Source organism: Stigmatopora argus, chromosome 7, assembly GCF_051989625.1.
Source record: "Stigmatopora argus isolate UIUO_Sarg chromosome 7, RoL_Sarg_1.0, whole genome shotgun sequence".
Taxonomy (NCBI): domain Eukaryota; kingdom Metazoa; phylum Chordata; class Actinopteri; order Syngnathiformes; family Syngnathidae; genus Stigmatopora; species Stigmatopora argus.
Genome location: NC_135393.1, coordinates 19,482,940 through 19,496,154, shown reverse-complemented (window position 1 = coordinate 19,496,154; position 13,215 = coordinate 19,482,940). Strand labels below are relative to the sequence as shown.

Genomic DNA, 13,215 nt, shown 5'->3' with positions numbered 1-13,215 from the left:
TTAACGTCAAATTGATTTTACGTGGGCCGGACCATTTTAGATATAATATTTCGATTTTTTTTGTATAAATGGATTAAAAGAACTGGATTAAAAGCCCTGAATATTCAGTTTTTTTATAGATCTAAAACAATGTTTATTTGAGCTTTTTTAAAATATATTTTTAGATTTTTGAACTAAAAACACAGAAAAAATGGATTAAAAAATGACAATTATTGATTTAAAAGGGGGAAAATCAGGAAATTTAATATACATCTCTACTCTTCATTTTAATTTGATCTTAAAACAGAAAGTCGGGAGTCATGATTTACTTTCCCGGGCCACACAAAATGATGCGACGGGACAGATTTGGCCCATGGGCCGCCATTTTGACACGTGTGTCCTAGATGAAGAGCGATCATGGGAAAGGATTGGTCGCCGACTGTGTGGATTGGCCACCAATGCTTATTTGCTGTTATATGTGGGAATATATAGAGAATAATAGAGAGTATAGAATAATAACTTGCATTGAGCAGTTGGAACTATGAAACATGAAAGAAGGATATTAATGCACAATTTCCAATTTGGTTTGTGATTTTTCCGAATTTTATTTTTTTATTTTATTTTAAGGTTTTGCGAGATATCTTCCACTACAAGCCTGTGGTCTCCAAGCAACAGTTCCTGCAGAGTGGTTTTGCACAAAGAAAGATTTCCACCCTTTGCGATATCATTGGCTTGGTCCTGAAGAGACATGGGGAACTGAAAAAGGTAAACTAGACATTTAAATATCTTTTTGGGGGGTGGTCAGACTTAATTATACCCTCTAATTTTCTCCCCTTAAATGTTGGAGTTAAGCAGCTTTGTGTTTTGACAAATCTGTATTGATCTTTTGCTGTGTTCTAGCCCAGAGTTAAAAATCCAGTGTCACATAAAGACGCCAGAAATGAAGAGCGTCCAAATCGGACTAAGACAGATATTGTAAGTGTGTACCACTGATACAATTATATTGTGCAAAACGGACTGCGTTCTAAGTTAGTATCTTAAATTCAGATACACTATGATCATTTTTTAGGTAATTACATTTGTAGGAAATATGTTACTTACCTGATCGAAGCCACCATTGCCATCCTGTCCAATCAAACAAATATATTAAAAGAAAACAAAATACCGCTAAGTGTTCTGAGTATAGGAAATTTGACCTATCGATTTTCTTGTTTTTTACGTAGAAGCTTTGAATTTGGCAGAATTTGGCCTTTAAAATCATGATTTCATGTGTCATAAATGAGAAGTCTGTAAAGAGATAAAGTGCAATTTAGGGGTTTCTAAGCACACTTTATTTTGGAATAATAATATATATGTTTTTTGTTTCAGGTTTGTGACACACCGTTTGTCGATAATCACCTGCAAAAAGACATCTCCTTATCATGTCAGGGTGCCGTACAGACCTCGCATAGCCAACTTTATTCAAATATTAAGTATAGTGAACATGGAAATGCAAATGAGACCGAGAAGAAGCAAAAACAGGAGGACATTCAACGAGTGAGACATTTACAGAACCTAAAATTCGAATGAAAATATACCAGTTTGGAATTTAGGATAGGTCAGACATTCGGATATCATTTTGTCTTTCAGTTTTCCCAAATGGAGCAAAGGCTTTCTGTTATGGAAATTCAAATTGAGACTCTTCTGAGTGGTTTTCAAAGGCTCAGTGTCTTGGAAGACCACCTTGAGGAACTAGCGAGACGGACCAACACAAAAGAAGGAGTGAGGCACTTTTATATTGCGTACTTTAAAAAAAAAAAATGATCGTGTTTAATCCTATTCTGCGTTTTGGAAGGAAGAAGAAATGATCACCATACCAAGAAAGAGCTGGGACAATCTAAACGGGAGAATCCTATTGCTGGAAACCAAATTGGAACTGGGCTTGGCAAAGGTAGGACACACTCAAGAACTGGACTGGATTTTGGAGGGCTGTGGTTTAGGTTTTAGTTGACTTTGTTTCATCAATCCTGAAGAGAATTTCAATGTGTACATGGAAACAATAACATTGTGTTTGTTGTACCGTATTTTCACGACTATTCGGCGCATCGTATTTTTAGCCGCAGTGTCAATAACGTGTGCTATTTCTGTATTTTACACACACAAAGGACGCACCGTTCTTTTAGACGCAGCCAGTCATGGCATATATATATTATTTATGGATGAATTTCGAACCGTAATAGCGCTGGCTACGGAAGCGGCCCCAGATGCTAGTTCCGGTGCGCAGTGACTGCTGGGATATATAGTCCTTTTGTCAATACACCCAGGTTGACGGCTGTGATAACTTTGCACTAATAGTATCAATATACTACAACGGCGAACACACTCATTTGGTGCTACATGCACCAAATGCACGCTAAAAACACGTTTTTAAAAAGGCAACGGAAGCAAAACTGAGTTGGGTTGTACTTTATTTAGCCATTTTACAACGTACTCCCGTCATCATCACCCACAAAACCATCAAAGTCCTCATTTTCTGTGTCCGAATTAAACAATTGCCCAAATGTGTCTTCCAAAACGCCGGGTCCCCTCTCCACTGCTCCCATGCTGCTCGCAACTTTGCTTTGAAAGCCCGGTTGATGCCAAAGTCCAGCGGTTGTAGTTCTCAAGCCTCCGGGAATGACGGCAAGCTCCGAGTTAATATATATAATATATATATAGTTCGCAGTCTAGCTTTGAATGCTCTGTTGACGCCAACATCTAGCGGCAGGATTTCTTTTGAAAATACAGCCGAAATGACGGCGAGCACCAAATTAGTGTGCTCGCCGTCATACTGGGTGGATTGAAGAACTGGGTGTATTGAAGAACTCCATATCCCAGCAGTCACTGCGCAGTACTTTATCTACGGGAAAATAGTAGAGTTGGGGGCTGCGTGCCGTAGTTGTCCTATGGACGGATTTATTTGATTTTATCATGATAACAATTTTAGTATCGGTCCATATATAAAGCGCACTGGATTATAAGGCGCCCTGTCTATTTTGGAGAAAATTTAAGACTTTTATGTGCGCCTTAGAGTCGTGAAAATACGGTAGTTGGAATGACTTTTTCGAACTCTATTTTTCATAGTCAGGGGATCCTCCGTCGTGCAAGTCATCAACTCCAGACTACGCCCCGAGCTCCATATCTGATGCTTCCAAGGTGAGACTTTGAAGCATTCTAATCACTTTTGCGGCCAAGTATACGTCAACAACTCTCAAGATGAAAGAAAACATTGGTCTGCGGGGCTTCGGTTTTGCCATTTTCTTTTCATTTTCTGTGCTATAGTGCCAACATCGATGGAATCTTTCTTTGTATCCCTAAGAAAGTTTTTTAATTTGATGGACATAGTATCTGTTTCTTGTTTTACATGAAAATAATTGAAAAATTTAGGGCTAATGAGTGCATAACATTGGTCAAAATGGGTGTGTCATTTGGTTGATGTTGGTTATTTACGTTGAAATTGACCATACATAACCTATCATGATTTTCAATCCAACTCATTTTTGTTGTTGTTGCTTTTGACATTTTGTTCAGTGCGACGTAAAAAACAGACTGGAGAGAATCACCAACATGTAAGTGACCAGTTCACTAAAGTATTTTTATGTATCTCTTTACCGTGGAACCTTGGTTCACAAGCTTCTTTTGTGTCTCCATTTTGACCCTCAGTAATAAGATATATAGAAATCAACTCCTGGAAACACAATACTTTGCATTTTATTCATATTTCTTCTTTGTGAAATAAGTGCTGCACAGAGCAAAAAATAGTCACGCTGTTATTTTATGGATTCTGTTACAGCTCTGGAAGTTAAAGAGACAGTCTGTCAGTGATCATAATTCGTAAACGATTCCTTTGTGAACCAATGTTCCATCATGTAAACATGTCATTGTTTCCTCAATGTGTCTGTCATGACATTTCTAGGTTGAAGAGTACCTCAACTTTAATGAAGAATACAGACGCCTCTACAACACCAAGCGCATGATTTACTTAAATATTCCGAGTGACTTTTTAAATGTTGACTGTAATGTTTCATTGTGTGCGGCCCGGTGGAGCGAGTGGTTAGGGCGTCAACCTCACAGCCTCTGGCCGGGAGTCCGCTGGGATAGGCTCCAGCACCCCCTGCGACCCTGAGCGGCTCACAAAATGAGATGAGATGTTTCATTGTGTCTAGCTTTCTTTTGTGGTTCGTCTTTGCCAATAAATAGAGGCAAGTTAAACCTTTTTTTTGGTGGGGCGCTAACTGGGTTTGAATCTCTTTTCAAGCTGAATAAACTACCAAAAATGATGAGAGTTGTACTTCATTTTATTTTTGTTGTTTTTATTTCACAAAGGACTCTAAATATATAACACATTTCTTGTACACAACTCAGGATAAACGTAACCATCTGAAAATGGAGCAATTAATAGCTATTTCCCAGTTTAAAGCTCCGTTGACTGAAACCAATGCCATAGACCCAAAATGGCCGGCAAATGTTTGACCACTAGGTGGCAGTATTGAAACGGAAATAATTGAAGTACTACTTTAATGAATTCCTCTGTTTAGACTGGCAGGTGCAGTTGCCGTTAATTAAGACGCAATTTTACGCTTAACGTGTGTCCTCGACGTGGTTCGGGGTTGTAAATAAAATATTTAACACATAAAATAGATGAACGGAGACGTGGGAAAAAGGATTACGGTCTAATTATTTACCTGTCAAACAAAAATCGGGTGTTACAAAATAAACATTTACGCGCGAAGGACGCTTGTTGCTGGAGTTCACAAACTAGCAGAACAAACTGCGTGGAGGAAAAGTCGACTTTCGTGGACGTGTTTTAACAAACATGGAGGACCTCAAACAACAGAATGCTGCCGTTTGCAACGGGTGAGTTGTGTTAAGTATGACGAAACGAAAAAAAACTTATGAAAACGTGGTATACACACTAAATATGGAGGACTATAACTCCGTCTAGTGACTGTAATTTACACCGCCTGGCTCTTTGTCGTCTTAACAACTATTACATGTTGGCAAACCTTATGTTTACGAGTTCTTAATCTTTGTAGCTGTACAACCAAGAAAAGGGAAGACTATCTGCAATGGCCCGAGTACTTTATGGCTGTTGCATTTTTGTCAGCGCAGAGAAGCAAGGACCCGAGTTCACAGGTGGGTAACATTTTTGGGAAAGTATTTACTAATTAGCTGTCTTAAGTCGGTTTTTACAGTCATCTTAAGGTCCCTGTAGTATTCTTCTCCTAAGCACAGGGATGTCTTCCCCTCCCTACTTGTCTTTTCTAAAAATCCACTAAAAGAAAGTCTGAAATGGGGAACGCAATGAAGTACTGAATAACATTATCGCAGGGGTAGGGAACCCGTGGCTCGGGAGCCACATGTGGCTCCTTTGACAGGTGCTCTGAGCTAAAATATTGAAACCGCTGATGAGAGAGCGCATCAATAGGAGCGACACGTCAACACTGAGGCGCCGACACTACATCTAGCTTTAATCATAATTTGTTTTCATTAGACCACAGGTGTCAAAGTGGCGGCCCGGGGGCCAAATCTGGCCCGCCGCATCATTTTGTGCGGCCCGAGAAAGTAAATCATGAGTGCCAACTCTGTTTTATTATATATTGAACATAATTAGAAAATATATTTTGTTCCCATTTGTAATGGAAAACATGATTACATTTTTTTCCATTACTAAGAAAAAAAAGCTCAAATAAACTGCTTTAGATCTATAAAAAATGACAATTTAGGGCTTTTGATCCAGTTCTTTTAATCCAATTAAAAAAAAAAATCTAAATATTAGATCTTAAATGGTCTGGCCCACATGAAATGTAGTTGAAGTTAATGTTTTGTCCGTTAAAAGTGGTGAAAGGGCTAAAAAGCACCCATTTCCATGTGTTTTTTTTTTTAAAGACGACAGTACCACCGCGATGATGCATTTGTTGCTCGTTGGCCGTTTGTGTTTCAGATGTCTGATTTGCTTACAAGGTATTTTCCCTAATACAGGTGGGGGCCTGTATCGTGAACCAGGAGAATAAAATTGTTGGGATTGGCTACAATGGAATGCCTAACGGCTGTCATGACGACCAGTTACCTTGGGCTCGCTCGGCGGATGACCGCCTGGACACCAAATATCCTTACGGTGAGACGGCGTTTCTTGAAAAATACATCTGAAGGCCAATAAATGCCTTATGAGCGACATAGTATAGTAAAGCTTTTTTCGTAAAAAAGACATAGTATACTGAGGCTTTTTTTCTTAAAAAACGACATAGTATACTAAGGCTTTTTTTCTTAAAAAACGACATAGTATAGTAAGGCTTTTTTTCCTAAAAAACGACATAGTATACTAAGGCTTTTTTCTTAAAAAACGACATAATATAGTAACGCTTTTTTTCTTAAAAAACGACAGTATAATGGCTCTTTTTTTGTAAAAAAACGAAATAGTATAGTAAGGCTTTTTTTAAAAAAAACGACATAGTATAGTAAGGCATTTTTCGTAAAAAACTACATAGTATAATAAGGCTTTTTTTCTTTAAAAAAACGACAGTATAGATATCAAGGCTTTTTTTCTTAAAAAACGATATAGTATAGTAAGGCTTTTTTTCTTAAAAAACGACATAGTATAGTAAGGCTTTTTTCCCCCCGTAAAAAACTACATAGTATAGTAAGGCTTTTTTTTCTTAAAAAACGACATAGTATAGTAAGGCTTTTTTTCCTAAAAAAGGACATAGTATAGTTAGGCTTTTTTTCTTAAAAAATGACATGGTATACTAAGGCTTTTTTTCTTAAAAAACGACATAGTATACTAAGGCTTGTTTTCTTAAAAAACGACATAGTATTGTAAGGCTTTTTTCTTAAAAAAACGACATAGTATAGTAAGGCTTTTTTTTCTTAAAAAAGGACATAGTATAGTTAGGCTTTTTTTTCTTAAAAAACAACATAGTAAATAGTAAGGCTATTTTTCTTAAAGTAGTTTCTTAGTATAGTAAGGCTTTTCTTAAAAACGACATAGTATAGTAAGGCTTTTTTCTTAAAAAATGACATAGTATACTAAGGCTTTTTTTCTTTAAAAACGACATAGTATACTAAGGCTTTTTTTCTTAAAAAATGACAGTCTAGTAAGGCGTTTTTCGTAAAAAACTACATAGGTTAGTAAGGCTTTTTTTCTTTAAAAAACGACAGTATAGTAAGGCTTTTTTTTTTGTAAAAAATGTAGGGCTTTTGATCCAGTTCTTTTAATCCAATTAAAATCTAGTAAGGCTTTTTATAGTACATAGTATAGTAAGGCTTTTTTTCTTTAAAAAAACAACAACATAGTATAGTAAGGCTTTTTTTTCTTAAAAAACGACATAGTATAGTAAGGAAATTTTCCCTAAAAAACGACATAGTATAGTAAGGCTGTTTTTCTTAAAAAAACGACATAGTATAGTAAGGCTGTTTTCTTAAAAAACGACATAGTATAGTAAGGCTATTTTTCCCTAAAAAACGACATAGTATAGTAAGGCTTTTTTCTTAAAAAAACGACATAGTATAGTAAGGCTTTTTTTCTTAAAAAACGACATAGTAAAGTAAGGCTTTTTTCTTAAAAATCTTTCCCACCAGTGTGCCACGCGGAGCTCAACGCCATCATGAACAAGAACAGCGCCGACGTGAAGGGCTGCACCATGTACGTGGCGCTCTTCCCGTGCAACGAGTGCGCCAAGCTCATCATTCAAGCAGGTCGGTATGGATGCCGTGCTTACAATTGCCTGAAAATCTTTTTTGGAGTTTGATTTATTTAACAAATTCATCATTATTATTCTTTAATTACAATAATATGAAACTAATAATGATGAACAAAGTAAGTTTTTAATAAAGCAAAGCATTTCTTTATTGCAAGCAAATGTATACTAATAATAGGAAATAAAATCCTGACAGAAGGCTTTAAAGTAGAAGTTCACGGTCCAAAAATGACAATATCTATACAGTAATCCCTTGAATATTGAGGTTAATGTGGACCAAACATGGCGGCGATAATCGAAAAACCGCGAAGTCGGGTCACCCCTATTTGAATAAAAATAAAAATAAATAAATAAAAATAGCAATAGCAAAAGTGGCTTCCGCTTATGAGTTTCAGTGTTATTTTCACATTTTTATGAACTTAAAAAAAAAAAAAAAAATACATATTTTTTTTTAAAAAAAATCCCCTGAAAAAAATCTGCAATGTAGTGAAGCCGTGAAAGTTGAACCGTGAAATGGCGAGGTATTACTGTACATGCAAATTCTTAATTACAAAGAGAATCAGTGTGATATATTTATTTGCAATGTATTCATTATTTTGGGGCTCAATCTGTGCCCAGGAATTAAGGATGTGGTCTATCTTTCTGATAAATACCATGACAAACTAGAAATGATTGCTTCCAGAAGACTACTAGACATGGCAAAGATACAGTACAAGTAAGTAGCTTTATTTTTTTTCTTGCTTACGGCTTATAATGTTCTATGTATATTTATAAAATTATTAATAATATTAACAAGGCTTTTTTAAAAAAATAAAAAGACCATGTATAGTAAGGCTATTTTTAATGACCTTTTCACAAAAAACGACATAGTATAGTAAGGTTTTTTTCCGCCAAAAAACGACATAGTATAGTAAGGCTTTTCTTCTTAAAAAACGACATAGTATAGTAAGGCTTTTTTTTCTTAAAAAACGACACAGTATAGTAAGGCTTTTTTCCTTAAAAAACAACATAGTATAGTAAGGTTTTTTTTCTTTAAAAAAGACATAGTATAGTAAGGCTTTTTTTCTTTAAAAAACGGCATAGTATAGTAAGGCTTTTTTCTTAAAAAATGACCATGTATAGTAAGGCATTTTTCTTAAAAAATGACCATGTATAGTAAGGCATTTTTCTTAAAAAATGACCATGTATAGTAAGGCATTTTTCTTCAAAAAAAATAGACCATGTATAGTAAGGCTTTAAAAAAAAACGACGGTGTATAGTAAGGCTTTTAAAAAAAAAACAGACCATGTATAGTAAGGCTTTTTTCTTTAAAAAAACGACAGTATAGTAAGACTTTTTTCTTAAAAAATGACCATGTATAGTGAGGCATTTTTCAAAAAAATAGACCATGTATAGTAAGGCTTTTAAAAAAAAAACGACCACGTATAGTAAGGTTTGTTTCTTAAAAAATGACCATGTATAGTAAGGCATTTTTCTTAAAAAAAATAGACCATGTCTAGTAAGGCTTTTTTCTTAAAAAAAACGACACAGTATAGTAAGGCTTTTTTTCTTTAAAAAATGACCATGTATGGTAAGGCTATTTTAACAAAAAAAACGACCATGTATAGTAAGGCTTTTTTCTTAAAAAATGACCATGTATAGTAAGGCATTTTTCTTAAAAAAATAGACCATGTATAGTAAGGCTTTTTTCTTAAAAAACGACACAGAAAAGTAAGGCTTTTTTCTTTAAAAATGACCATGTATGTAAGGCTATTTTAACAAAAAAAATGACCATGTATAGTAAGGCTTTTTTCTTACAAAAATGACCATGTATATTAAGGCTTTAAAAAAAAGACCATGTACCAAGTACTTTTTTTTCTTGGTCACGGCTTATAATGTTCTATGTATATTGATATAATTATTGATATTATTATTTCCCTTGCAAAGTGGCAAAAATAGTTGGCCATAAATTGAATCCCACCCATTATTTCACAATAGGGAATTATTTTTTCGTGCCTGCTGCAAAATGAATCTTGTAATTGTTCCCTTTGTCTTGTTGTTAGGCAATTCCAACCAAAAAGGACGAAGATTGTCATCGATTTCAATTCCATCAACTCTTCGAATGCGCTGGACAATTTGACAAAGTGACGGTGCAAATTAGGAACGGAAGCTAACCCAAACAGGGGAGCACTGTTCCCTCTAAGCTGCGCGCGTGCGCAATTGCGCACTACTCTCGTCTTCTCTGCGCAGCAGAAATCCTATGGCGCGCAGTAAAAAAAAAAAAACGGATTTTTTTTTTTTTTTTTTTTTTTTTTTTTTTTTTTTTTTTTTTTTTTTTTTACCCCTTTCTTCATGATGGGCTCGGTTCTAATGTCCAAAGAGCTCCAGTATTTGTATTTAATCATTAAACGCTGTTTTCGGCTGGATTTGACCGAATTTGAGAGCATTTTGAGCTGTTTGGCGAATGGACGTATATAGACGTTTTTTTGCCTCCATCGCGATATCATCACGACATTTTACCAAGGAATTCACTTCCCTGGGCTCGGTTCTAATGTCCAAAGACCTCCAGTATTTGTATTTAATCATTAAATGCTGTTTTAGGATGGATTTGACCCGATTGCTGTCATTTTACGGCTCGGTTCTGCTACATCTGCCCGCCCAAGAGTGCTTATTCCCGGGCTGCCATTGATGGTAGACTAACATTGATTTTTACTATAATTTGGACAACACCGGCGGCGGGCCGGATTAAAAATCCTAACGGGCCGTATATGGCCCGCGGGCCGAGGTTGAAAAACTTGTACACACACGATCCGGGGGCGGGGCGAGCGCGCGAATCCCGTTTCGGCGAAACCTCCGTTCGGCCGAATGAACGTTCGGCGGAACGTCCATTCGGCGTCCTGCCCGTCTGTCAAACGTCCGTCGGCGAAACGTCTTTAGGCGAATCATCCGAGTACCGATGATGTCGCTCACACTGGTACTCAGTGCGCTCAGGGAGGTTGACTTTCTGCTCAGACCAACGAAAAATTAGAGGGAACATTGCAGGGGAGTTTAGCATTTTGGATGTTTTGGCCCCTCCACGGTAAAAGTTTTTATACAAATGACGTGCTCTTTCACACTTGAAATATTTCTGCTATTCTTCCATTTTTCATGAGAAAACAAAAAATGACTGGAATTTAAAGTTACCATATTCTAATTCAGAGGTCTTTTTATAATGCACTTTTTTTCTTACTTCTTTTAATTCCAAAGAAATGAAATGAAAATGTCAGATTGTCCAAGGATTATTTCAAGGCTCAAAACCATTTTTTTGCCTGAATAATTAAGTTTATTCTGATATAAGTCAACTTTTGTTACTTTTTTAGACCGGTTTCTAGAAAGGGCGATTACATAATTTTCATTGCTATTAAGAGTTGTATCGTGAAAATATCTGGCTAGAATTTATATCAATAAAACTTTTGTGTGCTCAATGATATTTTGATTAAATTAATTTGTGTGAATATTGTGCTTTGATGCAGATTGTCATGTTCCAGAAGAAAAAAAAATCACCATTAGACAGGTAAAAGTTTGTTTTTGCTAAATTTAGAGGCTACATTCAAAAGTTCTGATTTGAAGTGCTAGTTATGCAAAAAAATATTGAAATGTCATTTCTTTGTGTTTCAGGTCAAACTAAAACTGTACCGAAAAAGGAGATGCGGCGTGGTATTTGAGGTTAGAAAAACTCAACAAAACACTTTAGTGCACATTATATATAAATGCTGAACTCTGTGGCATCATTTTGCCCAATTGGTTTTGAAAGTGAAATGTAACAAAGGTAGGAAAAAAAGGTAAGTGTTTCATTGGAGCCCAATCAATGTAGAAAAATGATGAGGCTTTAAAAAAATGACCATGTATAGTAAGGCTGTTTCCTTAAAAAAAGCGACATAGTATAGTAAGGCTTTTTATCTTAAAAAACGGCATAGTATAGTAAGGCTTTTTTCTTAAAAAAACGGCATAGTATAGTAAGGCTTTTTTCTTAAAAAACGACATAGTATAGTAAGGCTTTTTTTCTTAAAAAAGACATAGTATAGTAAGGCTTTTTTTTCTTAAAACGACATAGTATAGTAAGGTTTTTTTTCTTAAAAAACGACATAGTATAGTAAGGCTTTTTTTCTTAAACGACATAGTATAGTAAGGCTATTTTTCCCTAAAAAACGACATAGTATAGTAAGGCTTTTTTCTTAAAAAAAACGACATAGTATAGTAAGGCTTTTTTTCTTAAAAAACGACATTGTATAGTAAGGCTTTTTTTCTTTAAAAAAACGACATAGTATAGTAAGGCTTTTTCCGCAAAAAACGACATAGTATAGTAAGGCTTTTTTTCTTTAAAAATGACATAGTATAGTAAGGCTTTTTTTTCTTTAAAAACGACATAGTATAGTAAGGCTTTTTTTCTTTAAAAATGACATAGTATAGTAAGGCTTTTTTTTCTTTAAAAACGACATAGTATAGTAAGGCTTTTTTTTCTTAAAAAAGGACATAGTATAGTAAGTTTTTTTTTCTCGCAAAAAGCGACTTAGTATAGTAGAGCTTTTTTTCTTCAAAAAACGACATAGTATAGTAAGGCTATTTTTCCCTAAAAAACGATATAGTATAGTAAGGCTTTTTTCTTAAAAAAAACGACATAGTATAGTAAGGCTTTTTTTCTTAAAAAACGACATTGTATAGTAAGGCTATTTTTCCCTAAAAACGACATAGTATAGTAAGGCTTTTTTTCCCTAAAAAACGAAATAGTATAGTAAGGCTTTTTTCTTAAAAAAACGACATAGTATAGTAAGGCTTTTTTTCTTAAAAAAACGACATAGTATAGTAAGGCTATTTTTCCCTAAAAAACGACATAGTATAGTAAGGCTTTTTTCTTAAAAAAAACGACATAGGATAGTAAGGCTTTTTTTCTTAAAAAACGACATTGTATAGTCAGGCTTTTTTTCTTAAAAAAACGACATAGTATAGTAAGGCTTTTTTTTCTTAAAAAACGACATAGTATAGTAAGGCTATTTTTCCCTAAAAAACGACATAGTATAGTAAGGCTTTTTTTCTTAAAAAAACGACATAGTATAGTAAGGCTTTTTTTCTTAAAATAACAACATAGTATAGTAAGGCTTTTTTCTTTAAAAAAACAACGTAGTATAGTAAGGCTTTTTTTTCTTAAAAAAACGACATAGTATAGTAAGGCTATTTTTCCCAAAAAAACGACATAGTATAGTAAGGCTTTTTTCTTAAAAAAACGACATAGTATAGTAAGGCTGTTTTTCTTAAAAAATGACATAGTATAGTAAGGCTATTTTTCCCTAAAAAACGACATAGTATAGTAAGGCTTTTTTCTTAAAAAAAAACGACATAGTATAGTAAGGCTTTTTTTCTTAAAAAACGACATTATATAGTAAGGCTATTTTTCCCTAAAAACGACATAGTATAGTAAGGCTTTCTTAAAAAAACGACATAGTATAGTAAGGCCGTTTTTCTTAAAAAATGACATAGTATAGTAAGGCTATTTTTCCCTAAAAAA

General features: G+C 34.8%; 2 protein-coding genes across 3 annotated transcripts in view; both read left to right on the top strand.

Annotated features, from left to right (window-relative positions):
* The window catches only part of cep44 (centrosomal protein 44), a 47,718-nt gene extending 43,441 nt beyond the window's left edge, over positions 1–4,277 (top strand). For both annotated transcript variants that reach the window (XM_077605618.1, XM_077605617.1), the window contains 8 exons: positions 607–744; positions 880–954; positions 1,348–1,515; positions 1,609–1,740; positions 1,814–1,909; positions 3,082–3,153; positions 3,529–3,566; positions 3,914–4,277. In XM_077605618.1, the coding sequence (XP_077461744.1) occupies positions 607–744; positions 880–954; positions 1,348–1,515; positions 1,609–1,740; positions 1,814–1,909; positions 3,082–3,153; positions 3,529–3,566; positions 3,914–3,974 (780 nt within the window). In that variant the 3' untranslated portion in view covers positions 3,975–4,277. The remainder of the gene's footprint in view (positions 1–606; positions 745–879; positions 955–1,347; positions 1,516–1,608; positions 1,741–1,813; positions 1,910–3,081; positions 3,154–3,528; positions 3,567–3,913) is intronic.
* Positions 4,278–4,507: 230 nt separating this feature from the next.
* dctd (dCMP deaminase) lies at positions 4,508–11,142 on the top strand. Its single transcript, XM_077605379.1, has 7 exons — positions 4,508–4,854; positions 5,034–5,133; positions 5,980–6,115; positions 7,576–7,692; positions 8,313–8,409; positions 9,737–9,861; positions 10,721–11,142. Exons 1-6 carry the CDS (start codon positions 4,814–4,816, stop codon positions 9,819–9,821), a joined length of 576 nt encoding a protein of 191 aa, XP_077461505.1. The 5' UTR covers positions 4,508–4,813; the 3' UTR covers positions 9,822–9,861; positions 10,721–11,142.
* The last annotated feature ends 2,073 nt before the right edge of the window (positions 11,143–13,215 follow it).

What these genes read in the sequence shown, in the direction of transcription:
- dctd (XM_077605379.1), top strand. Translation starts at nt 4,814, where the DNA reads ATGGAGGACCTCAAACAACAGAATGCTGCCGTTTGCAACGG. An exon ending in AATGCTGCCGTTTGCAACGG is followed by an intron (nt 4,855 to 5,033) that starts GTGAGTTGTGTT and finishes TAATCTTTGTAG; the next exon opens with CTGTACAACCAAGAAAAGGG. An exon ending in CAAGCTCATCATTCAAGCAG is followed by an intron (nt 7,693 to 8,312) that starts GTCGGTATGGAT and finishes ATCTGTGCCCAG; the next exon opens with GAATTAAGGATGTGGTCTAT.